General features: G+C 40.8%; 1 protein-coding gene across 1 annotated transcript; it reads left to right on the top strand.

Moving 5' to 3' along the window:
• The first annotated feature begins 273 nt into the window (after positions 1-273).
• SHISAL2A (shisa like 2A) lies at positions 274-19,136 on the top strand. The gene is made up of 4 exons (XM_088169689.1): positions 274-616; positions 8,214-8,353; positions 14,519-14,596; positions 18,627-19,136. Exons 1-3 carry the CDS (start codon positions 435-437, stop codon positions 14,548-14,550), a joined length of 354 nt encoding a protein of 117 aa, XP_088025815.1. The 5' UTR covers positions 274-434; the 3' UTR covers positions 14,551-14,596; positions 18,627-19,136.
• Positions 19,137-25,748: the final 6,612 nt, after the last annotated feature.

The following is a 25,748-nucleotide window of genomic DNA, read 5'->3' as shown; positions in this document are numbered from 1 at the left end:
GAGTCTTTGCACCAGCCACATCACTGTCATTCATCCTCTCACTTTGTGCAGTGCATCTTTAAGTGTCGAACCTGGAAGGAGGGACCCCTGGGAGCTCTCCTCGACACGGGACCCAGCGCTGAGGGACAGCCGTGCCCCAGCCTTTGGAGCCGCAGCGAGGGCCGGGCCGGCCCCTCACGGCGCTTTCCCGCCCTGCCCTGCCCTGCCCTGCCCTGCCCGCCCCTCAGCGGCTCCCGCCGCTCCCCGCCCTGTGCCGCTCCCGGGGCCAGTGGGCGCGGCGGTGCCCGCCGCCAGCGCAGCCCCCTGCCCGCCCGGCTCCGCCCGCCACAGCCGCTTCTCCTTTCCTTTCCTTTCCTCGCCTCTCCTCGCCTCCCCTCCCGCCCGGGTGCCGCCGAGCCGAGGCGCCGGGCGGGCAGCGGGCGGGCGGCCGCGCCATGAGCGCCGAGTGCAGCAGTTACCTCAACGCCGACAAGGTGCTGGTGAGCGGGTTCAGCTGCCCGCGGGCGGGCGGCGACGCCCGCGCCGTGTTCTGCTGCGGCTTCCAGGACGTCAAGTACTGCTGCGATGACCCCCACAGCTTCTTCCCCTACGAGCACAGCTACATGTGGTGGCTCAGGTAGGGGAGCGGCGGTGCCCGCCGGGGTAGAGGCTCCGGGCGGGAGAGCCGTGTTCGCCCGGGCTCGGCTCGGGTGTGTGTTTGTGAGGTACTTGTAGCCGGGCACTTTCAGGCTGCCTTTGTCCCGCCGAGAGTAGCGGTAGAGCTGCATCTTTAGCCCAGAGAGACTCTTGCTCGTGCCGAGGTAGTTCCTGAATGAAATAACTCGTGGTCTTGGTAAGGAAGCGCTGGGAAACGCTCGGTGCCTCTGGCAGAGCACCTTGAGTGTCTGCCGCCCTTTGGGCGTGAGGGGAGCGGCTGTCTCGGGGCCTGAGGTGCTGCGTGCCATAAAGTTCCCAGTGACTTGAGTTAGTTACTTTTCCATGTGAGATAAAGCACTACATAACTTGCCGCTTGGAAGAGGCAGATAATGAGCCTGGTGCTCTGCCTGGATAGTGCAGGGATCTGCCTGGATCTCCAGCAGCAGCAGGGAGAGCTGCACTCAGCACCCGGCTGCTCTCTGTGCCTGATTCCCCTCGGGCTCCACAGCATCCACGCTGGCCGTGTCAGGATGTTAGTACACCTCTGCATGGGGCTTCCGCTGTGTTTCTTATGGAAGTTATTATGGAAGTTATTATCTTTGATTTTGTCAAATCCCCTTCTGGACTTGCTTATGCCGTCTGCTTCTGCAGCCCTGGTGGCAATAGTCACCACCTGCTGTTTGAAGATAGATCCTTTCATCTGTTTTATGCTGTTCCCTACTACTTTTCCTGAGTGCCCTCTAGTATTAGGATTATGAGATTTGGTGAACAGCAATTGCAGGTTCAGTTTATGCACAGTGTTTAAAATGTTGTGAGCATTTGGTGCATCTATTCTCAGCTTTCACCTTTCCAAACTGAGCAGCTTTTGGATTATCGTTGAGGCAGATGCTTTGTCACACTGATCATTTTGGTTGCATCTCATCCATACTGTTTTTCACTCCACAGGACTGATCTTGGAAGTGCATAATCTGGAGCTGCATGCCCAAGGTGTGGGTGTGGCAAGGTTCTACAGAGTGGCCAAATCTTGCCTCCAGTCTCACTCTCAAATTCTATTCCGTTGAGGTCTTTGCCAGTTCTCATCAACTCCAAGATTTCAGTGAGCTGTCACTGAAGACTCTAAAACTCTTCTCGAGTTCAGAACTGCCTGTTCTTAGTTTATTGCTATGTAGGCTTGGTTTTACATTACATTATGTACACTTGAAACTCATGTACATCACTTTTGCTCGTTCACTCAGCTTTCTGCAAGTCTTGTAGCATTCCTTGCCCTCAGCATTTGATTGCTTGTAAGGGCTTAGGATCATCAGAAACTCAGATTTCCTTCTTCACCAGGTCATAGATGAAGATATGAATCAAAATCAATCTCAGTGACTTTTCTTTATACTGAAAAGAGACCACTTAAACCTTGTACTTTGCTCCTTATGCTTTTAAGTAGCCTTAAATTTGTAGCAAAACCTTTCCCTAATCCTATATGAATTCAGTCTTTTTAACCTCACTTTCAGTGCAGGGCTTTGTCTGAAAGCTTTTAAAGACATATAACTCTGTCTGCTGGGTTCCTCTATCCATCTGTCCAGTGACACTCCAGCAGGTTAACATGGCAGTGTTTTCCCCTCATCCTAATGCTGATCCTTTCATTAAAGATTTTGTGTCAGTGCCAGCAGCTCCCTGTGGGTAACGAGATGGTTGAGGGTAGAGGCTTTACCATCAAAGGACCTGTCCCTCATATTTCGGGAGGGTGAGCTTGGGTCATAGCCAGGCTCAGATTCAGCACCGGGCAGCCAGACACCCTCAGCACCTCGGCCAGCAGCTCTGCAGGTCCACGTGAGAGCTCCCTCAGGGCTTGTGAGTCAGTGCTGTACAGTACTATGGACTTACTATTTTAATATATCTGGTCTAATATTTAATGTATTATTATTTGAAATCTATTTTGTTTGGTGTAAAGAGTGGGTTGATTGTGGGGATCTCCCAGCCATCCACTGTTGTGACTGACACACAATTACTTGGCTTCTCTGATGTGAGAAGACATCTCCCCGTGTCCTTTTTTACACTTCTGCTATCAAATACTTACACTGTTTTAATGTTATATTTTTGCATAGCCTTTGACTGTTTTAATCACAGTAAACCTTCTCAAGATGGTGGAAAAACTGAGGGAATAAGTTGATACTGCATCCCAACATCTCATGTGGATGTTGTAGGGAAGGCTCTTAAAGCTTGATCTTTTCAAGCACTACCTCCATGAACAGAATCCCAGGAGAGGCTTTAATGAAACACCTCTCTGAAAGCTCTTCCTTTCAAAAGATTTTGTAGGGTCTGAGAAGTGACTGCTTAGCCTTCACATGAGCCCAGTCCCAAAAGTTTGGGCCCAAACTTTGAAAATTAGGGATTTTTTTTTCCTTCTTGCTACAGTAGCCCTAAGCTGATAAAAGGACTCATTGAAATTGCTATTCGTGGAGTTTTGGTTGTGCTTAACTTCTGCCATAAATGACTATATCCATTGTAGAAAATATGTGGATAAATACAATTTACCTTTCTAAGCAAAGTTCTGAGTAGTTAGAATTGAACCACTTCTTATAGATGTTTCCAGTAACAAATAGAATAATTTTTAGTTATTAACACACTGGAAACATTATAATATTACATTTTGAAAACTCTATACATTTTCACATGATAGTTTAGTTAGGAGTTTAAGGAAAACAAAAAAATAACATTTTCTGGCCTCTCAGAATGTTTTGGTGATCACTAGACTGCTACTGATATTGGTTGGTAACAGCCATATGATAAAATCCTTAAAATGCTTCTTTCAGCCTTTGAGGACACACTTTTAAGTCTTGGGTCTCTTAAAATTTGAAACTAAACAAAGGTTAGGCAAACCAACCAAAGTAAGTCTGGAGATGGAAGGGAGAGGATAAGGAGGCTCTGGCAGGAGAGCTGTTTTAGGTTTTGCTTTACTCCAGAACTTGGGGATTTTTGCCTAAATCTTCATTTGCTTGACTCCCCCCAGATATTTGAAAGCAGTGATTGTCTGCTCCACAAGTGGTTGGTGATATCTCAGGGATTCCTGCAGTTTGGTGACACACCATGTAGAATTCCAGGAAGCTGTTGCACATTTCCCTCGTGTTTTTCCTGCTGTGGGAGGGACGTGGCCAGACCCGTTGTCACCCAGCTCTGACAGAAGCAGTTCATGGAGGGTCCCACAGCCTTGGCAACCCAAAGCAATCGTTTCCTGCAGGCCAATGCTCTTTTTTCTTGCTGAATCTCTACTGCCTGTACTATGTTTAGAATTAGACACTGCCCTATCCCTTAGCAACATGGAACCCTCTTTTCCCCTCCCAGTTCTGCAAAGACTGCAATATTTGACAACATCCTAACACCTGCAGTACTGGGAGCTGCTGGACTATCATAGACAATAGACCACTGAGCAACTCTGACACCTTTCACATTTTCAGCAGAATTTATTATGTATAATTAATAATATTAATTTCTGACTCACCCTTTTTTTTTTGCTGGTATTTAAAATAAAAAAGTATAGTTTTTGGTTTTTTAAAAATCATACATCTTGAAAGACTGATTTCCTCAAAGAGAGGAGGATGCATTTTGCTGTCTCTTACAGTTGTCAGGAGCCCATGGAACAGGGAAGGCAACATTAGGAAAAGGCAGAACTCATCAGAAGGTTATTCAGCTTTTGAATCCACAAAACACAGATGCTATAAAACACCAGTGAGCCAAACTGAGCAGCTCAGCCTCCAGAGCAGTGTGCTGTGCATGCACATGCAGTTATCACATCTGCTTTACCTCACAAGCTGAGTAGAAGGGGAGAAATGCTGAACATGTGGTATTTGTACCGAACTGCAGCAGTTATGTTCAGTCAGCCTTTTTGTTTCTCTTTGTTCTAAAATATTTTCTATTTATTTTTGTCACTCTTCTGTGAAGTTTTATTTTTATAATGGCCTCTTTCAGTATCAAATAGAATTCTAATATCCATTCCAAAGCTGTATCTTTTAAGTTGCATGTAATAATACATATTTGATTAAAATTCTGTCAAGCCACCTATAGATTTTATTCAAAATGCCTTCTTAATTAATACCCATAGAGCCATGGTGGCCTAATACTGAGGCCAAGCTTTGCATGGCTGTACCGACCTCCAGGCATCTGTTTTGGGTTTTCAAAATAGCAAGTCTTTTGTTTCTCTGTGCCCATTCTTCCAGTCTCTCGAGTATTTATCTGTGTGCTTTGCAAATACTGTGAACAACACGTCACTGCAACAATGGCATTGGGAACATTTGATTTACTTGGATCCGGGTGACTCATGAGCTTCCTTTTAGTCTATCAGTGGGCAATATTGCCTCTGCTTAGCCAGTATTTAAAATTTCCCTGGCTTTGGATGGTGTGGATGGACTCATTTTATGAATTAAAAATAACCATAGATGTGTGATGCTGAGCATCCACTGCCAGACAAGTCAATGGACCCACTCATCAGCTCTCTGGACACAGCCTGGGGAGCCCTGGGGAGGCTGCTGGCAGAGTGGAGCCTCTCTGCTGAGTGAAGCCTTTGCTGCTGCAGGCCTGGATGTGGCACTCGGTGTAACAGCAGTGAAATGTGTGGCATGGCTCTATCTTTATGTGGAAAATAACTTGGGAGAGTTTGGATCTTCTGCCAAACTTAACATTGCTCGTGTCAGAGTTACCCCTAGGCCTTCACTGCCATCTTTATGCCAGATTGTTTTGGGGTTGAGTGGGTTGTGGATGCAGGGGATTTTGCTCACTGATGAGGCCACAGCTGTGGGCAAGGGGGGCTTTTCAGTTTGCTTGTTTAGTGCCTCTGCTGTCAGAAGACTGATGTCGAAGACACACCCTGAGACCTGTAGGCTGTTACCATGTGACTGCTGGGTGGCCTTCAGGCAGAGTTTAAGGTAAAGAATGGAAGGTGGCAAAATGCTTTTAGTAAGGGCTTTTTAAAGCAGATATGCAGCACCATGGTAATTGCTGTAGAATCTAGAGGACATGCTGTAAGGTTGTCTTTATTTTCAGAGGAGTAATTGTTAAAGTGGTCAGTGATCATAGTTATTTCGTATTTTGTTTCTGATAACAGCTTTAACTAGTAAAACAAGAAAGAAAAGATTTTGTTCTGGTTAAGAAATGTCAGTATTCAGAGCTGTGGAAGACATATTAAATTTCTCTGAATTAGATAAACTAAGAAACAACCCTCCATCCCCAAACTTTAACCGAAATTAATCTTACCGAACTTAATTATACCTTCTCTGTGGGTTGACAGCTTCAGCAGTTTGAGAACAATCTGGTATTGAAACATTGTGTGTTTAAAAAGAGTAAGTACAAATTGTCCTGATGCCTGATTCATTCAGGAAGTGGAATCAGAGTATCTGTTTGGTTTTGTGATGCTGGTGAGGTCTTCTCATGTTGCTGCTGGAGCATGAGAAACATTTCTTGTAGCACATAATCTGTCATGAGTCTTTGACCTGGAGAGTTCCTCAAGTTTTTCTTGCCTTTGCCTTTTGTAATTCCCAAAGCATCTTACACAACTTGTGTAGTGAAACTGAAGATGCATTGTGCTGTGAAATACACAACTGTATTGTTCATGTCATCTTCTACAATTGCATGGAGGAGAGCTACAACCAAGAAGAAACAGATGGCTGAATAGAAAAATATATAATCGTTAATATGTACTTGATCTATTTGGCTTTAGGGCTGTTGACTCTGCTTAATGTTTGGATAATGGTGAACAGTCTCCTTAGTCCTGCACTGCAGACTGGAATTTAAATGGAATCTTACAATAAAGCTTGTACTGTCATGACAAAAAAGCACAAATAACTATTTCTAAAGAGCCTTGTTTGTACTGCATGTTTCTATGGCTCTTCAGCCTTCTGTAATGTGTATTTGTTGTATTTTGTCTTTTTGGGTCAAGGTGTTCCAAGTGAAAATGCAAAAATAGGGCCAGAATCCAGGTGAGATTTCTGAGTGTAGGTCATATTCAGATTCCATAGTAAGCAGAATATTGCTTGCTTGCAAGTTTTGTTTGAGCCAACAAACAATAAGAATTTGCTTAATATGTGCATATATAAACAAATACATACAAATATCCTGTTTAATGCAGATTATAAATACCATGAAAAGTCTTCAGAAGTGTAAAGCTGTTTTTTCCAGGACCATTTTGCTGATAACAAATTATTTTAGCTGTGCATGGAGCTAAATGTTGCCCAAACTTCATTACTGAATCTGACCGGTTATTAATGAAATCCACATGTGAAAGTCATAGTGACAGCTGCTGTTCTCATCCTGCTGATTTTAGGAATTTCTCCTGTGGACATATCTGTGTGCTGGTGCTGTGGGAGCTTGAAGAGAAGCTTTGCAGTATCTTCAATGTAAAATTCATAAAAACATCCCAAGGCACAACTCTTCTCATCTTCCTGCAAGGCCACAGTAGAGTTGACTTCTCGCTGATAGCAGTGATATATAAAGGCATTTTTATGACTAGAAGATGGAGCTTGAAGAATTCAATACATTCATCTGTCTTCTGTCCTTTTGACGTCTGTCAAAATTGTAAATATACCAGAGCAGTAGTATAAGGATTCTCAGTCCTCAGACTTCTCACCTGTGACCAAAAGGCTGCTGTTTCATTTCACCAAAAGTCAGGATCTTTGTCATGGACTGTAGAATAGAGGATTGGAACACAGAAGGCATCAAATGGCCCAGGAGGGTGTAGGAAATGATAGCTAGACTGTATTATATTGGCTCCTTTATTTCATCATGAGAATTTTATATTAGGAAAAGACTTGAAAATAAGGGTTGGAAATCAGGAGAGATTTCTGTATATACATATACTGTCTCACTGTATACCTATGGGAGATGTATGAAGTAGCTTTTATCCTGCAGAATGGCACCTTGATAAAATCTATGTATAGTACTGTATATTTGGCCTCCAAAGTAATTAATTGCTGCTTCTTTGATGCCTTTGATATTGTGAGTAAACTAATTCAGCTTTAGTTTTCCTTTTACTGTGACAAAGATCATGGGAGAATTTCTCCAGTCTTGACTGGAGATTTATTTCATTAATGCAAAGGCACAACAGTGTTCACAGTACTCCACCCTGCTTTGCAGAGCTGCTAACAGAATTGAATAATATGTTTTTTAATACTATAAAAATGGCATTTCAGACTGAAAATGCAGCTTTAGTAGTCATGTTGTTGGAGCTGCCTGGAACCCTAGAATCCCTCTGTGTGTATGTGCACTGAAGAACTTTTTGATCTCACTGATATCAGTTACTGTATGAAGTTATTTCTGATTTTCATAAACACATTTTATGTCAGACTCAGGAGTAATATGCATGAAATGTCACTGAGGGCCAGATGTTCCACTGCTGTGTAATGACATTGACCCTTCTGAGGGCAGTGAAATAACTGCAGTTTATGCAATTGAAGTATTGAGCTCTAAACTTTGGTTTACAGTAAAATACGGTTGCTCCCATGCCTGAGTAAAAGTAAATTCCAGACATCATTTTGACCATTGTTTTAATGGGTCCCCCAGGCTGTTTGTACACTTAATTTTTTTTTGTTTTTCTCTCTTAGTGTTGGAGCACTCGTGGGCCTGTCAATAGCAGCAGTGGTCCTCTTTGCTTTCATCATCACTGTGTGTGTTCTCTGTTATTTGTTTATCAGCACCAAGCCACGCAGCAAACTGGATACTGGCTTGAGCTTACAGACAGCAGGTAAGACTGGTTGTTATTGATGTGCATTAGCACCTGCAGAGCAAAAGCCTTACTCGGTCTTTAAATGGATGTGCAGGAATCCTACAGAGTGTGTTTTCTTTCTGATGGGAATGTCAAGATGTAATCAAGCTGTCCTGCTGTTTTGCCTGCTCTGTGAAATCTGTACCAAACTAAAAACATTTAGCACGAGCTCAGTATATTTCTTTAGTAGTAGGAAGAATGTAAAAGTTTGCAATACTGAGTGAGGGTAAATTAGCTCCTTTATCAGGAAGATACTTATTGACTTTGTTGCTCTGGATTTCCTGTCAAGAGTACATAAACATAGAGCAGTGATTCATTCTAGGAATAAGAATCTCAGGAGAGATTTGAAGTGTATTTTCTTGTGACAGAGAGAGGTCATGCTTTTTCTTCCTTTCTTCCTGACATAGGATGCAGACTTTGAAGTCTAAAACACTTTGTTTCAGTAGCAGTAATCCATGCCTTTGTGCCCAGACTGTGTTGGCAGATCCTGCAGGAGCAGTGCATGTAGTCAGCATTAACCCACTCACATGGAGAAATTGCTGCTGCTGCTCCAGTTCACTACATTTGTGAAATCTGACTGCCAGTCTCCTTGGCAAGATGGAGTGTAATAAGTTTCATCCTTTGTCGTGGACTTCCTAAATATTTAAACGAACTGCTTCAGCAGTTCAACCAGTAATGTTGTAGGAAATAAAAGGAATGTTGTACTTATTTAGGCATTGGAAGTTCAACAAGTTGAAAAAGGGGAATAATTCTTGGAAGAAAGTCCCCTCAGCTCAAGTTTTCTCTTTGCTTGTTATTTTAAAATGCTTCTATACCTATATATAAAAAATATATATAATATATTTATGGCAGTAAATGACCAATGAGTTCCTGTAATTATGGCCTATTATAGAGCAGTAAGCCTCCTCCTGAGTCTAATTTTGTTCTGCAGAGAATGCAGGCTTTGCTTTAAAAGTGGTTCATAGAGCTGTCAGTCCTGCAAAGCCTCTCTTTGTAGCTGTATGAGGTGAGCAAGCTGCTGAAGTCACACATTCAGCAAACTGCTACTAATCTGCAGATTGAAAACTTCACACTTATCCTGGAGAGAGAGTGGAATTAAGACCTGCTAGCTAGAACAACCTAAATAAACTCTTGGGTGGGATGAACAAAATGCTCTTGTGCTCTTCTAAAAGATGGTTGTGTTTTAATTGTAAACTGGCATTATGTTTTTGAACGTGTTGCTGTTTAACTTCTTTCCTCAGGTTTTCCTGCTATGGCGCCAGCTCTTAATCCATTGCCAGGACAGCAGTGCTGTATTTCTCATGCCTTTTATTTTTGTGCCAGACATGTTTGGCACGTGGAGAGCTGGGAAGGAGGCAGGTGCTACTGCATCACTACTGCCAAACAATTCCATCTTTCTGGGTGGACTCGAGCCCTGCTGCAAACCCACATCCTGTTTGGGTAGCAGAGGTTGTTCCTCTCTTCCTGTCATCGGTGAACAGCATCTCAAGTTCCCCCACTGATGACCCAGCATTCATTCAGGCATTGCAAGTCACAATTCTAAACCTTACGTGGCTGGGAAGCTGAGAGATTTTTGCTTTTTCCCAGCCATCACTCGTGTGGTTTGGAGCTTTGCTCAGACAAATTCCTTTGTGTTTAAACACAGTTTTGACTGCTCTCATCCTGTGTTTTTAGCTTTTATTATTCTGCTGCTTTGGCTTCTTCAAATGACAATTATTTCACATCCAAATTCTGATAGCTTTGGCTGTTGGTGAGGTGGGTTGCTGGAAATTGAAAGCCAGTTATTTTGCCAAGGTTGAGAGATCTCTGGAAATGTTTTAGGATTTCAGTGACAAGCCTGAATGCTTGCCTTCATCATACTTGGGTTTCTTTTGCATGGAAGTCATGCAAGGGCTGAGTGTCTGACATGATGGCTGGTTGGCTGCTTGCAGCCCTGGGGAAAATAAAAACAGCCTCTCTCCTCATCTTTCAGTTCTTCTCAAAGTGCAGGAAAACCATACATAAGCAGTAAAAACAAAATAAAAAATTAACAGTTTTTAGATGCTTCAGAAAACTACAGGCCTGAGGACCATGAGTTTTAAGTATGAACTCAGTTCAACATAGCTTTTTCTAAACTAGCATAATTATGCCTTTAGATGAAGGCTGTGTCACACTTTAGTTGTTGAGCAACATCTGCACTGCTGGAGCACTCATACAGCACTCATTTTTGAAAGCAGTATTTTTTATTATATTCAATTTCACCCATACTACAGCAGCTCAGTTGGAGTTTTGTATCTCATTAAACATACAATTGATTATTTTATGCCTTTCCTACCTCACATAATAGCAAAAGTTGGTCATTTTTCTGTGGGCTCATCCAAGATCTCCTAAATACAGAAATAATTTCAAGATCGATGATAAATCTAACAGTAAACTGAATATGAAGCCCTTTATTAAAGTTTCTCATTCTACAAAAGGCATATCAACTGGAATTTGCTTCTGTTTAGCCTTAAACGAATGGTCTTCCATGGCATTAACACAGTTTTTCCTTAGCATCAGTACTGAATGTAACAGATTGGATTATTGAGTTACCTAAGGATCTTTTAGCCCTAGCAAAAATTTACATTTTAATCTGAGCATTGAATTTCAGGAAACATGAGCTCAGCAACTGGTATAGACAAGGAAGAGCTACTTAAATATTACTGGAGTTAGACATTTCTATTTGTAGAGTGCAGAGCTGATCCATGCAGGCAATCACATACAAATGAAGATTCTGCATTTCAGTTGCTTGTTAAGCTCTTTCCAAGAGAAAGTATTTTTCATTAAACTCATTGTAGATGTTTTTGTTTCTCCCATTTGAAGGCTGGAGACCTATAACAGTGGTAAAAAAAGGCCTCAAAGAAATTCAAGCCCTGAATGTGCAAACATGATGTATTTATTCAAGGTGAAAGGGAATTTGGTCACGTGCTTTGTTGTTCTTCTAACAAAAAACTTCTCTTTGTGCAAAAGGTTTATCCCCTTCAAAATGTGGGGAGCTAGGAAGTCACAGGAATTTAAATATTTTGTTAAGGCTGAGTAAATAGTGCTGGGACATCCTCACAGTGCAAGAGATGAGGACTGAGTAAATATTGCATAACTGTGAGGATAGGGGTGGTAAAGAGGCATGAAAGGGGAGATCCAGAGGCACATCTTGGCTCTGGGACAGGTGCACACACACTTGCCTTGGCCAGGCAGCTGATGGAGGAGGAGTGAGCATTTCTGCTGGCCCCTGACAACGGCTTTGCCATCAGACATACAAAAGGTGGAGAGAGCCTCTCCACTTTGGTGACCCAAAGAGTTTTTAAACACATTTTCTGAGTTGCCCTGGTATTTCTGCCAGGTCTGGAAAGAACTTTTAGATGAAGTGTTCCATACCACTGCAAAACATTAATACCAAATTACATTTTATGGTGGTAACTAATACTTTTCCCTTAAAACTTAGCACAGGAAGACCTCTGTAATGCATTCAGAGTCAGACAGCAGGGACCTTTGGGTTGGAGTGTGAAAGAATTGTGGCCTTGTAAATTAATCATAAGTGCTGGGGAAAATGTGCTTTAAGAGAAGTTAATAATTCTTTGTTCTTGCAAAGCGGTGATGTCATAATATGCAAAAGTTCATGGTTTCATTTCATAATAAGGAAAAACACAGCTTGAAAAATAGCCAGATGACTTTCCTGTCCCTATTTCTCTCCTTAATTAAAGATTCCTCATGGGGAGTGATTCAAATATATGAAATATTCAAGTATTTTGATGAAAAAGCACGAAACTCTCACACATTGTCCTTCTTAGCTCAGTACAATTATTGGTTGTGAAAGCAGATAGCTGCTGTTTGAATTCAGATGTACTGCTTGGCTTTTGGAGTGTACATTCATAATTTTGCCTTCTAGGTTTAGAGTAATTCCAACTGTATGGTGTTCTTGCAGCTGGCTTTAAATTTTCCCCAGTTAGGCTGCTTTTATCTTTGCCAGTCATCTACCTCAGATTTCTGTTTGGGGAAAAATCAGCCAAATGGGCTCAACTGTTTAAAAAAAAAAAAAAAAAAAGAATTTTTTTTTTTTTTTTAAGAAAATGAAAAATTCCATTTTGAATTCAAATTTAGTGGAAGGGTACATCACTAGAAAAGATTAAATTTTGAAATGTCTTTATTGTACTCCTTAGCTTTTAAATTTCACAGATTTTCTTGTAGCAGTGAGATTTTTTGCAGCTCATTAGGAGTCAGGTTTTTTATTACAAATATACCCATAGCTGCTGTAGGCTTCAAAAATAAAGTGCCTTCCTCTGTAACTGATAAGAATTATTTTTTTCTTCTTTTTGGGTTTGTTTTTCTTCCAAGCTGAAATAACTCAGTTGTTTTCAGCTAAGACCTTAGCTTAAATACTATTGTACAGATTTTTTCAAATGCTAAACTATCACATCCCATTTTTGCATTTTTGAAACCAAACTGCAGTTTTTTCAATTCAAACAAAATAAAATAAAATGCAGCTTTCAAAACATCTCAATAGCAAATAATTCCCCTTTCCCAATCTGCTTTGCTTCAGTTTCTTATTAAATTAAAATATTAGCATTCTCAACTTTTCATCCTTTTTTGGATATAGGGGACCTGTTTTTCAATCCCTTCCCTACACACTGGCTTGGAGAAAAGTACCCTGCCCAGTTAAGTTTATCTTTTCTGTCTCTTTGTGTTGGCCCACACTTGGGAAAGTGGAAAATGAGGTCAAAGCCAGTGTTGAACTAAAGGGTAACGGGAAATACAGGGAGGCCTGGGAGGAAGATTGAGGAGCTCCATAAGGAGAATTAGATGGCAGGATAAAGCAGGGGGAGAGGCCTTGGAACTGGCAGAAAAAGGAGAAAACTGCAAGGAGCTGATTGCTCCTGGGAGCTTTTGGAAGAGGGATGGGACTGATGGAGCTGAGAGCAGCAGAGCAGGGAGACAGCAATGCCAGAGGGGTGGAGAAAGTCCTGGGGCCAGGAGAGGAGCAGTGGCTGGGGAGCAGAAGCCTGGTACCTGGGTAGAGAGATGGAGAAGGAGCCTGGCAAAGGGAGAATCATGTACAGAATTGAGATTTAGGGCAGAGAAAAGGGAGGAGAGACTCCAAATACGACTTGTTCTTCATGGATGTGGGCACTATCATGGGAAACATAGTAGCATAAAATGAGGACTGGAAACAGAATGAGGAAAGTGGGAAGGGAGTGAAAGAACAAACATCAGATAAGAAAAAAAATAAATTAAGTTGAAAGTGCATTTAGGAAAGTCTTTTCTTCTAGAGCTTTGTTTTCTCAGCTGTCAGCAGGGATCAGTGGAAACTGGCAGAATATCTCTCTCCTCCCTTCCTGCAGTGATCCACTGCAGGCTGCCTTTGCTTCAGTTACTCTGGTCAGTTGGACAAACTCAAGTTATCTGCACTGAATCAAAGGATTCCTGCCCTTCTGCTCCAAGCAGGTGTCTGTATTAGTTAACTGGTGGTATTTTGACTATTACTTACATTAAGCAATGAAGTTGTCCTCTGAAAAACAATATTCAAATGCTACTAAGCTTCAAAACCAAATGCTCAAAAGATGGGAGATTCCAGAACTAAAGATTTTGTGGGAGATTGTAAAATTCTTAACTAAAAATAGTTTTATGTGTTCCTGTTATCACTTTAATCTTTCTATGAAACACAGGTAACAGTTGCAAAGAAATATTGTGAGTCCCCCACACACACTCAGAGCTTTGGGGTCACTGGAGGAAGGTGCACTGAAAGCAACAGTGACTGATTATGTTTGGAGAGGGATGAAAGTTGGAGATTTCTGGTCTGTTTTCTTGAATATCAGAAATTTTTAATACCATTTCTTTCAGGAGACTTCCTGATTTCCTGCTACAGGCCCAGCTTATGCTACAGTGCTGCTCTTAAACTGCTCTTCTCTTTGATGTTTATTCCTTTTTAATACAAGTAAGTTAATAATTGCAGCCTCCCCGAGGCCCAGGAATGCAAAGTGCAATGGATTTGATCTGTCTCATCCTCTAAAAATTGTAGAAGATTCCAGGAACTGTGGTTTTTTAGTGCAGTGGGCATATCTATGTATTACTACTTGAAACTGATAGAAGAATAATGATGTTAATTCTTCTAAAAATGCCTTTGTTTTACAGACAGTGAGGCCAGAGGGAGTTCAATATGTTAAAAACAGAGCCACTGAATGGATTCTACCAATGTTATGAAGAAAAGAGGTACCATAAGAACATTTATTTTCATCTTATTCTGTTGTATTTGTATACTCTACTCTGTTTTACGTGGATTTTATACAATGATTCTTTATGTGGGTTTTTACCTTTTTGAAAAGCACTAGCAAACTGTCTCTGATTTATTTATACACTGCCCTGATGCTGTCCTTGCACAGGGATATATCTGCAGAGACTTGGACAGAGTCCTGCCCCAGACAAATCTCTTCTAGATTTACTGCTACATGAATACTCCATCATGGTTATGTGCCAGACAAGATTATATTCCCCTTATGCTGTTATTGTCCTTTTCCTGAGCTGTCCTGGGTGCACTAGAGCTTACTAAGGAGGCAGACACTATAACTTAGTCAAAACAATTTTAGTGATGAATTGCCAGAAAGGCTCCTGTGTGAGAAAGGGTGAAAGCAGTGAAATTTCTCCTGGGCAGTTAAATCTTCCGTTTGCTTCCTGGGGATGCAGGAATGAGTGCCAGGTAAATTCTGCTACAGAACAGAAGAGGGTTATCTTGCAAGAAAGTTGATTTTCATGTTGAAATCTTGTGTAAAGGTCAAGCTGTCTATGGCACAGACCATGCAGAATAGTGTTTAAAATGTACCCCAGTACAGATGAGTTGTACTTCAGACTTATGAGGACTTTATGAATAATGCAAAGGACTTCAGATGGCATGAAACATGCATTTTACTTTCTGCAGGGGGTGAAAGCTCATGGCTGAACAGCCACAGAATGTGAGAATAGCTGCAGATCAGCAATGTCTGTCACAAGAAAAATAAGTGGTCCTGTTTGCTCAGCAGTTGTTTTCAGATGAGCAGGAAAATAAATGAGTCAAGAGTTTCCTGTTTCATGTATTTTCTCTTGTACCCTTAAAAAAATTCACACTGTGCATCCCAAGTGCAAATGCATCTTTCTCAGAGCTCTTTATCGGCATAACAAGTTGATTTGGGCTCCTTGTCCTTATAAAAATACTGAAGTGTAACAAAACTCATTTCAAAACTCCTAACCACCTCCACATATTTTTTTTTCTGCTGTTGCAAATGAAATGGCTTGTGGGAGAAAAATGCCATGGAAAGACTAAAATGCATCCTGCAGTCAGAAAGCCGTCTGTAGTGAGAAAATCCAAAAATATCTGAGGCAGGCACCAAGTACTGAGATGAGCTGAGCTCTGTGAATGTGCCATTGCTTTCTGAAGGCCGTGAGCCTCTCATTTCCTCATGCTTCTGTTTGCTTGCTTTTCTGTCGTGGTAGAGAGGCTGATGCTTGTGGAGTGCCTGCTAACCCACTGTTGCTTACAGGGAGAGAACTGAGAGGCAGCTGCAAAAGACTCGGGTAGGGTTTGAATGCATGCATTGTATAAAGACCAAAAAATCTGGAAGCTTTTTTTGTGGATGAATTACCCAACTTTTTTTTTGTTGCCAAAATGAGGCTGGCATTGTAGTGAAGACTTAAAATACTTGAGACCTCATTTGGAGCTAAATCCAGGAAAACGATGTCCTTAGCCTGTGAGCCTTTTTGCTTCCTGATTCAGAATGGAAAAGCAGGCAAGGATCTTTCCTGAACTTCAACACATAATATGGCTAAGTGTTGGTAGAAATTCCAGCTCTCTCATTGTTTTTTGTCCTCTGCTTTTCACACCTGCTTGTTGCAGATTTCATACCCACACCTGTCATGGGGAGTCACTTCACAGTGCAGCATTAAGTCCGACAGTCCATCAGTGGCTACAAATTTCTACTGCTGAGAGAAAGCTACAGGTGCCAATTATATTTCCTTTAGCAGGCATATTTCCTCTGCCAAATTCACTGAGTTTTAATTAGGAACAGGACCCCTTGTGCCTGATGTAGTTCAGCATACAATTCAAGCTTGTTTGCCTTCTCTTTTCTAGCAGAAGGGCAAACACAGCTCTTAGCTTTACAAAGGGAAGGGAGAGAAACTAGGCAGATGAAGGCATTGCTTCTAACTTAGAGTGATAATACATTAAATTATTAAATAGTTGAGCTATGCACAGGAAAAATCTGACACAGATTTCGTGAAGACAGATCATGACAAACCAATCTAATTTCTCTCTTTGTCAAGGTAATTTTGCCTATCAGATAAGTGGGAACAAGTGGCCGTGATTACAGATCGTTATGAAAATGCAGTTAAAGAGAAATTTTCAGTGACTCATTCTCAAGCACATTTTTGGAGACAAGAAGGATGTCTTGAGAAGTGTCTGGTGCATTATCCCAGATAAGTAGTAAGAGCTTGGCTGAAGGACTAAAGAGCACATGAATAAAATTTTTGAATGACTCCACCCTGAGAACAGTTGCAAGACTCTGGGGCTAAAACTACCTTTCAGAATTATCTCAGTGCCCTTGAGAAATGTTCTGAAATTTTAAAAAGTGAAATATAATAAAAATCAAAGTACTATAGTTGAAAAGAAGAAACCAAATCCTCAAGTGTAACTGAAGAAGCTGACTGAATAGTAAAGAAATGCTTCCTAATGTCCAGTCTAAACCTCCCCTGGTGCAGCTTTGAACCATCCCCATATATCCTTTCACTGGATACCAGGGAGAAGAGATCAGAGAATCACAGCATGGTTTGGGTTGGAAGGGACCTTCAGGATCATCTAGTTGCAATCCTGCTGTCATGGGCAGGGATACCTTCCAGTAGACCAGGTTGCTCAGAGCTCCACCCCACCTGGCCTTGGACACTTCCAGGAATGGGGTATCCACACCTTCTCTGGGCAACTGTGCCAGGGTCACCATTCTCTCCACATTCCCCTCCTCTGAAAGCTGGACAGAGCAGAGAGGTCACCCCTCAGCCTCCTTGTCCATGAACTAGACAAGCCCAAAGTCCTTAGGCACTGCTCATGGGACACTCCTTCCACCTGTCTTTGCAGACTTTCTTCAGCTTTGTTGGTCTCTTCTGGATGCTTTTGAGTACCTTAACATCCTTCTTTAATTATGGAGCCCAGAGCCACACTCTGCTTTCACAGTGAGGCTGCTCCAAGGTTCAGTCCAGCAGGATAATCCCCTCTTCTGAGTGGTGATTTATCCGTGTTTGACACACCCCAGGCTGGGGTTTGCCACACACTGCTGTCAGGCACGTGGCTGTGCTGGGGAAGGGTACAAATCTAAGTTTACATGTATGTCTCAGGTTTTCATTTAAGTTTATCAGGAATGTGTAACCATCCTCAGAGTCTTCAGCAGCAAATAATCTAGAATCTACAAAAAGTATCACTTATAATTCAGATAAGCATCATTCCTCTTAGTGAACCAGTACTGAAGTGATGTTCTTTGCTGGTTAGGATGCTCTTGCTGCTAGTTGCCATCTGCCTTGAGTCCAGGATTTCATGCTTCAGAACTTCTGTCAGTAGCTGAGTTAGCTGAAATTGTCCAGCAAGACTTCAGTGCATGTCCATTTTTTTTGCATACCCAGACAAGCATTTGCTTCTAAACCCATCTGTGCCAACAGCTGTTGTGCTTTACCTCAGAATCAATCCTGCTTTAATGAGCAATAGAGCAATTTATTTGTATAGAAATTCCTGAAGTGTAGTTTAGAATATATTCTGATGTCTTTCAGAGTTAAAGGCACATATTGTGAGTAGGTCTGTCATTAAAAAGAAATTAAATGCATGGTTTGATGTAGATATTAGTGGTGCATTTTCCAAGAGGCATTGCATAGAAATGTTAGATGAATGAGTGTCTTTATCTACAAAACCTTTTTTGTTTTGTTTTAGCACCATTGTGTGTGGGCCTTTATCACATGCAAGGGGAAATCCTCACTTGCCCAGTAGAGGAGCAGCAGCAGAGCTACCCATCCACAAACACCCCCAGAGGAGGCACTTGGTATTCCATAGCTGTGGTAGTGCCCTTTAGGGGTGCTGTTCTTCACCTGATAAAGCTTAGGAATATAATGAAATACTTGGAAAGAATTATCTGTGCCAGTGAAATGGACTGACCTGTGTGGTTTGTTCTGGATTTTTTTGTAGGAAAAAATCTTTCCTTGTTCAGTCTAAATCCTAACTGTTATTGGTATTTTGCAGATACAGAGCTGTATCCCTCACAAAGCCCCCACCAAAAGAAGCTGTTGACAGAGCCAAGTGACTTCAAGAGATTTCCTAAGCCACAAGGATGGACTGTGATTGTAAACCACGAGAACCTGACTCACTCTTCCAGAGTTGTTTCCTGCCTCTTACAACCACTGTCGATAACCAGAGGCCAATCTGAAGCTGTGCCAGGATGTGTTTGTGTATGGTTGCTATATTGAGAAATTGTGTGTTTTGATTTGCACACGTCAGCTACTGCTGTTGGTCATTTTCATGCAAGTTGTTGTCTCTATCCTGTGCAATTCCAGTGAGGTAACACAGTTGTCAAGCAGAGCAGAATTTGCTACACCATGTTTTGACCAAGCTTTATTTTAAGCTTTCCCCGTGTGCCATCTCACCGTGGTGTCTTCATGTCATGAACATGGTTGTCTTTAGCCAAATGTGACTGTTCAGTGCACAAACCAATGTGAACATAGTACCTCAATAAAATCTGGCATTTGTGTTGTATTTTTCTTAATTTATCATTTCCCCCCACCCTTGTTTCCTCAGAAGATTCTTGTGAATCTAAAAATTATTCTGATGGGAGAATTTTCTACCAAATGGCAAAGTTAATAAAGAATGAATTTTGTAGGGAAGTTTAGATTCTAACAGCTATTTCCACTGGTATTGGTATACAGTGAAATGAATTGAAATAAACATCCACAATTGTTTTGCAGATTCTTCATCAAAATATGTTGGAATATTTATTGAGAAGCAAACTAAAATTTTCCAGTAGTATTTCAGTTCGGAGCACTAATTTGTGAAGTGTTGAACTTCCTTCAGGTAATCAAAGAGCTCTAATTGCACATTTTTTTTCCCCAGAAGCCTTAGGAGCAACCAACACAATCTTAACTGTCATAATTGCATTGTCAATTCTTTCAAGCTTTCAGTCTTGAAATCATGAACATTTATGATAATCATTTCTTTTCATCTTGTGAGCGTTCCTTAAGGTGAGTGATCAAAAGAATTTCGAAACTGTTTAACCATGCTGTTGATATTAAGGCAGTAGACAGATTATACCTTCCATTTGCAGATCAGGCCTAAAACATTTACCTACCATGTCAATTTTGTCTGTAGTTATGCTTCAACTTGTTAAGGCAAAATCTTTGTCTACTGTTTGGGAGTGACATCTTTTTGTGTGATAGTGCTTGAAATTTAAACTCTGTCTGGTACTCTGCATCAAAACCTCAAAGTACTTCTGATCTCATCTGCTCTTGTGTGAAATTATACACCAGTGCCTCCAATTGAAGTAGAGAATGTGGTGTATGTTCTTCCAATAGCTGTCTGTATATAATATTTCATTAAACTGCTGTTTGCCACTATGGACTTGGAGAAAATTAAAACCACATCGGATGCATAAAGAAAATGTTTTTATAACAATAGGAAATAAACCTGATCTTCTGGCCTCATAACTTTCTTGATTGGGATTGTCAAAGAGCAGAAGGGAAAGGATTTATGAGTTTTGCCATCTGGTTTCCTTGGAGGATGCCAGCCATGAGATAAACGTTCTGGAAGCATATGCTTCATTTTGAACCACCAATAAAAGATTTAGACAAGATGAAAAAAAAGATTTGAGTTATTTTAACTTCATACAAATTTGAATCAGCACTTCTTTAATTTTTAAATTCTAAAGATACCTAAAAGTAACAAGATGTACTCGATATTTTGAATGTTGCAAGATCAAAATGTCTTTGATTTCTGTCTCTTGGGCAATTTCAAAATCTTTGATTCCTCAAATAACAAGGTTATTTTCCCCTTGGATACTGGGCTATTTATTCATTTTGAGACTCTTAAGACACCAAAGTAACAGAATTAAAAGTAAAAACAGAATGCAAAAAGAATGGTTCCAGGTCTTTGCCTGTGTCCAATGTCTGTTTTTGTATTCTGTCACTGTATTTAGGAAAACCCATTCCTTTGCCCTTTTAGCTACTTGTTTTGTAATTGAGGGTTTCTAAATGTCACCAAAAATACACTGGTCTGATTAGGGAATCAGCACACTGTCCAGAACAGCTTTCAAATATAATGTGCAGTCACAACAAGGATGACTCCCTGTGCTTAATAGGCATAATAAGCCTTAATGTACTTGTTAGACATAGCCCTAATTTTTGCCCGGGGAACATTTTAAGCTTAAATTGCTTAAATGACCACATAAAGCAAATTCGAGGCTATTGTGCCATCAGCTGTACAGAAGGTACTAAAACTCACAGGAGTTGCTGTGAGCATTTTTTATTGTTTTTTTCAGAGATGAGCAGGTTTTTTAATCGTAGGGCCAAAATAAAAGTTGTGTGAAATAGGCCTCTGAGACTATGGGATGTAGAAAGTGTGTTTGTGTCTGTGCACACACAGATAGCATCAGGGTAGCACGAGCAGCAGCTCCTGATGGATTTCAGTGGGGCCAGGCTGGCTGATTCCCACTGGCAGTTCTGGGCCTGGCTGTTCTTCCTTTGCACTCACACTGGCAGAAGTGGCAGCTCAATGCAAAGTGATCTACTTTTGTCATCCCTACCATTCTCTAGATACTGCAATATTAATAACTGCCTGTTCACTTGTGTTACTTAATCTGACTTTGGCTCTAAATAGAAAATACCTAATCAATGGTGCCACACAATCACTCAAGCACGTAATGATTTTCATAATTAATCACTTTTAAGTATAATTTCTGAAGGCTTTATCCTTTGCAGTTTTTAAATTAGGGAAGAAAGACCAAAGAAAAGTCACAGTCTTACTGAATGAAAATAATGCCTGTTTTAATTATTTTCCTAACATTACAAATGCTAGAGACCATCTCAACTGTTACATCCTTCAAGTTTTGGAAAAAATTGAGGCAGTAAAAGCATAAAGATTCAGCTACTTCCTAGGAATAAAAATGAGAAGCTTTAAAGTTCTGTTCTGTTAGCCTGAAGCTCACAGGAATCCTGTCTTTTAATGTGAAGTGAGGAACTTAAAAATTTCTGCCATAGATTTTAAAGTGATCTTTTCATAGTCATTTGTTTGGAAGTTTATGAATTTAAGAAAAAAAGTACTTGTTTTAACAGATCCTGAATAGTGTGGTAGAGATCCACTAATATATTAGAAGCAGAGAGAGAAAATTCTACAATGGTCTGGCTTTTGGAGAATCAGCTCTGAGCCATGTGAAGGCATATCTGGTTCAAAAAAAGAGATTTCTGCTGCAGAGAGAAATTGAAAAAGTTGAAAACCTCATCTAAACAACCACCATCAGTATCTCTCCAAGTTCCCAACATCATTTATTTCTGGATCTTTGGAACAAGTGCTGGTTTCCAGTGCTCAGTGGGATTATTGCACTTAGCATCCCTTTCCTGTTATTCTCTAGTTCCTGAGTGTGGTACGCAGTAGAGAGAAGTGATTCAGGTATGTGTGTAGTGTGTATAAGATACCTTTGTATGGGAAGAACCTACCCAAGCATCTCTAAAATCCCTAAGTCTGACCAATACACTGAAATTTAGGTTTCACGTGTATAATAAACCAGCTACTTGAAAACATCTTTTTAGCTCCATCCATTATTCCTGTGCTTTTTTCAATTCTCATCCTTTAGAAAAACCGTTGAAGAGCCTTGCTTTATATACTGAGAATACATTTTGATGGCAGCAGCAAAACAGAGTGGTGAAATTGATTAATGGAAACAGCCTAAGTTCAAAGAGATGCATATAAGCACCATTTTTACATCTGATGCTTCAGGATACTAAAGCTGAGCAGCATCTTAAGAAACCACAGCTTCCCTCTCCCATAGGTTGAAAAGAAGCTGGTGACAAGAGGGTACTAAGGACCTTTATTATTTTCTTTCCTCTACCAGCAATGCTGAGCATTTTGCCAGCTGGGTCATGCAGGGTGACCAAGGAGTTTTGAGGGAAAATGGGTTGTTCAGGCTTTCGTGGGCTGTGGCTGAACTTCTGCAGAGTGGATTTGATGGGACAGCATCTTGAGCCACCTGAACCCGTGTCCAGGCAAAATCTGTATCTGTTCCAAAAGGGTGGGCAGAAGCAAGAGCCAGGGTTTGTCCCCGGAAGCAAAGGAGAGCGAGCAGCTGGCTTATGAACATTTTATGTTGTCAATTCTCATGTTTACTGTGATAATCTGAATTTTACAGACAACACCTTGCATTGACCTGGTCCTTTGCCATTATTGTTGCCTCTCTTCTCCCTCTTTTCTCAGACAGCATGTAACAGGTGGAAACTTTTTAGGTGTTGATGCAGGGTCAAGAGAGTACTGAAGTGGCTCTGAAATTACTTTTATGGGACTGTACTCCAAAACAGAAAAGCCTTGTGGAAACCAAGCCTCAGATCAGATCCATCCTTGCCCAAAGTTGTGACTTACTCCAGGGAAAGTGAGATGTTCCTCTTGTTTCTGATGAATGGCTACTTGTTTCTGCAAACAAATGTAAGGTTTAGTATGCTTCCTTTAATGAATGTACTGAGAAATTGAATCAGTACTTTTGAATCAACCACAGAAATTCCAGTAAATTGGATCTGCTTTTTTTACAGTGCTGAATCAAAATGTCAAACCAGCACAACTCAATTATAGGAGAGGAAATAAAACAACATGCTGAATATCAGCAAGTTATTTCAAATTGCCAATGCCATAACTACCTGTGGGAAATGAGAACAAACAAGGCAGAGATTCAGCTGTGGGAAAATTGGCTCAGAGCAACTTGTTTGCGAAGTTTCAGAAGTCAATTTTTCACCCCATCTGAGCTTTATAGACTGGCTGCACCCTTCAGTTATTGCTTTTGCTAAAGAGATGTTTTAGCTGCAGAGAAGTGTGGCAAAGTAAAAGAAGGATCAGTATTTGTGTGTTTGTTTTTTAAGAGGTAAAGGAAATTCTTGTTCTTTCAGTTCAATGTTGGTTTTCATTTTGTCCTTTTTAAAAAGATCCCAAAATCCTTTCTCCAGAGGAGAAAATAATGCAGCTGGGAAATTTTTCTTTGCATTTTTAAGCAGAGATGATTCCTTATTTTAATGATGTTGAGAGACATGGTGCAGTGACTTTAATGTCACATGAGATTGTGTCTGAGTGCTTCCTACAGCATAAAAAGCCAGAAATTGCAAGTGAAATATATGGATTTATTAATGATGAAGACAACAAATTCAGAATCTCTCCACCATTAACAGGTAACTCCAAGAAATAGATTATGTATTCATGCAATACATGTGTTTTAAAAAAATAATAAGAACAATTTGAGCTACAGTTAGGAAAGCAAATGCTGAACTTGTTGGCTCTAATGACTAAAAATACAGATCACCTCTGAGTAATATGTTTCTTCTAAGATACAAGTTATTAGATCCTGTAATTTGTGAACATTTTGTATTTTTTTTCCATTGCCGTGGGAGGGCAGGAGCTGAGAAAGCAAAGGTCATGAGGACTGGTTAAATCTTTTGGATGAAAAGGTTTTGAAGTGGTAACTTGTCCTGCAGGTCCTCACCTCTGCCCCGTAGGATGCACATCCTTCAGGATGAACATACTGAGCCTGGGCAGGAGCTGCTGGAACAGCTGGCACAACCCCACTGTGGTAAAACTGTGGTTTCATTCAAGCTTTGATGAGTTTTTTGCTTTGTGGTTTTGGCTCTGCCTCTTCCCTTTGCTGCTGATTAGCATGTTAATAATGGGTGGCAGTTGGCGTCAAGATCTCTCTAATACGTCACAACTGGAGGGCTTGTTCCACTTGAGGAAAACAGTATTCCTTTCAGATTACCAACAGGCAATGTTTCATATTTATCAGCTTGGCAACAGCAGGTAATGTGAGGAGCCTGAAGAGTTCTCAGTGGTAACATGTAATAAAGTCAAAATAATTTTCTAAGTTATTCAGAATATCACAATATCTTTAATAATAATAATAATAATAATAATAATAATAATAATAATAATAATAATAATAATAATAATAATAATAATAATAATAAAGATGTAAAGCACTGAGCAGTCAGTCTGTAGTGTTAGACAAGGGATGTGGAATAATACTTTAACTCACCAGCTAAGAGTTAATTATGAGCCAGCCAAAAATAAAACCCACAAAACACAATGTCCTATGCAGCTGCTTTTGGGAATAACATAAGGAAACATAAGATATCCCAGGACAGAGAAAAATGAAAGTGCAGAATTCTGTTTCAGTGATATAATGGGACAAAATTAAATCTATAAGTTACTGTTGGGGAATTCAAATACCCACAGAAGGAATTCACTGGCAGATCACTGGGCTGTGTCTGAGCAGTACTCAGCACACATTGCTTATCCTACGTGCTAACATCCAGGGAAAGGGAAATAGACAGGAGCAACAAGCATGAACAGTAAAAAGAGTTTACTCCAGAAGATGGAGTTAGAAAGGACTCTGAGAACAGAAAGCCTGTGGAAGGCATTATTCTGTCTGATCATTTACACCACATATATAATGTGTGAAATTGTGTGGATATGTCCTGTCAGGGACACTGGCCAATAGATAGCCATGTCCAGCTTCATCAGAACCTGCAAAAAATTCTGTGGTTCAGGCTTGTTTGGGCAAAATTGTGAGGTGCAATGCTAGGGATAGACCATCTGTTTCCTTGTGCTATTTGAAAAGCACACAAAGAGGAAAGGAAGGACCAGATTAAAAGCCATTCTCCACCCAGGGCTTATTGATGCAGAGGGGATGCAGATGTGCTGCTGTAGCAAAGAATTCAGTGAGGTTGTTTCCATGTTTCCTTCTGCAGCTGCTGGATCTCAGGCTGCCCTGCTCAACAGTCACCCTGTGACTCGTGGAGTGGGAGGTCACCCAGGAGCATGGCCCTGTCAGGTGCTCACATCCAGGCTTTCACACACTCCTGGACTTTTTCTAGTGTCTAACATGGCAGCAGAGATGTGAGAGAAAGGTTTTTGGGAAAGTTGTTTTTCAGCCTTCCAGATTTCAAATTCTTCTTGCCTCAAGAGGAAATGGTGTTTGTGTAGGTTTCAAGTCTCACAGAATAAGATGATTCAGGAAAAAGTGTTTGAAGTTTTGGATTCTGGGTCATACCTCCCCTAACATTTACACTTTTCCAGTTTGTTCTTCTCTTTCAGATACACCATGTTCAGTACCTAAAACTCTAGGGTTTG

The sequence above is a fragment of the Sturnus vulgaris genome, chromosome 9 (assembly GCF_052056855.1).
Source record: "Sturnus vulgaris isolate bStuVul1 chromosome 9, bStuVul1.hap1, whole genome shotgun sequence".
NCBI lineage: Eukaryota > Metazoa > Chordata > Aves > Passeriformes > Sturnidae > Sturnus > Sturnus vulgaris.
The sequence above is the reverse complement of the archived record's forward strand: the minus strand, read 5'-3'. Positions and strand labels throughout refer to the sequence as shown.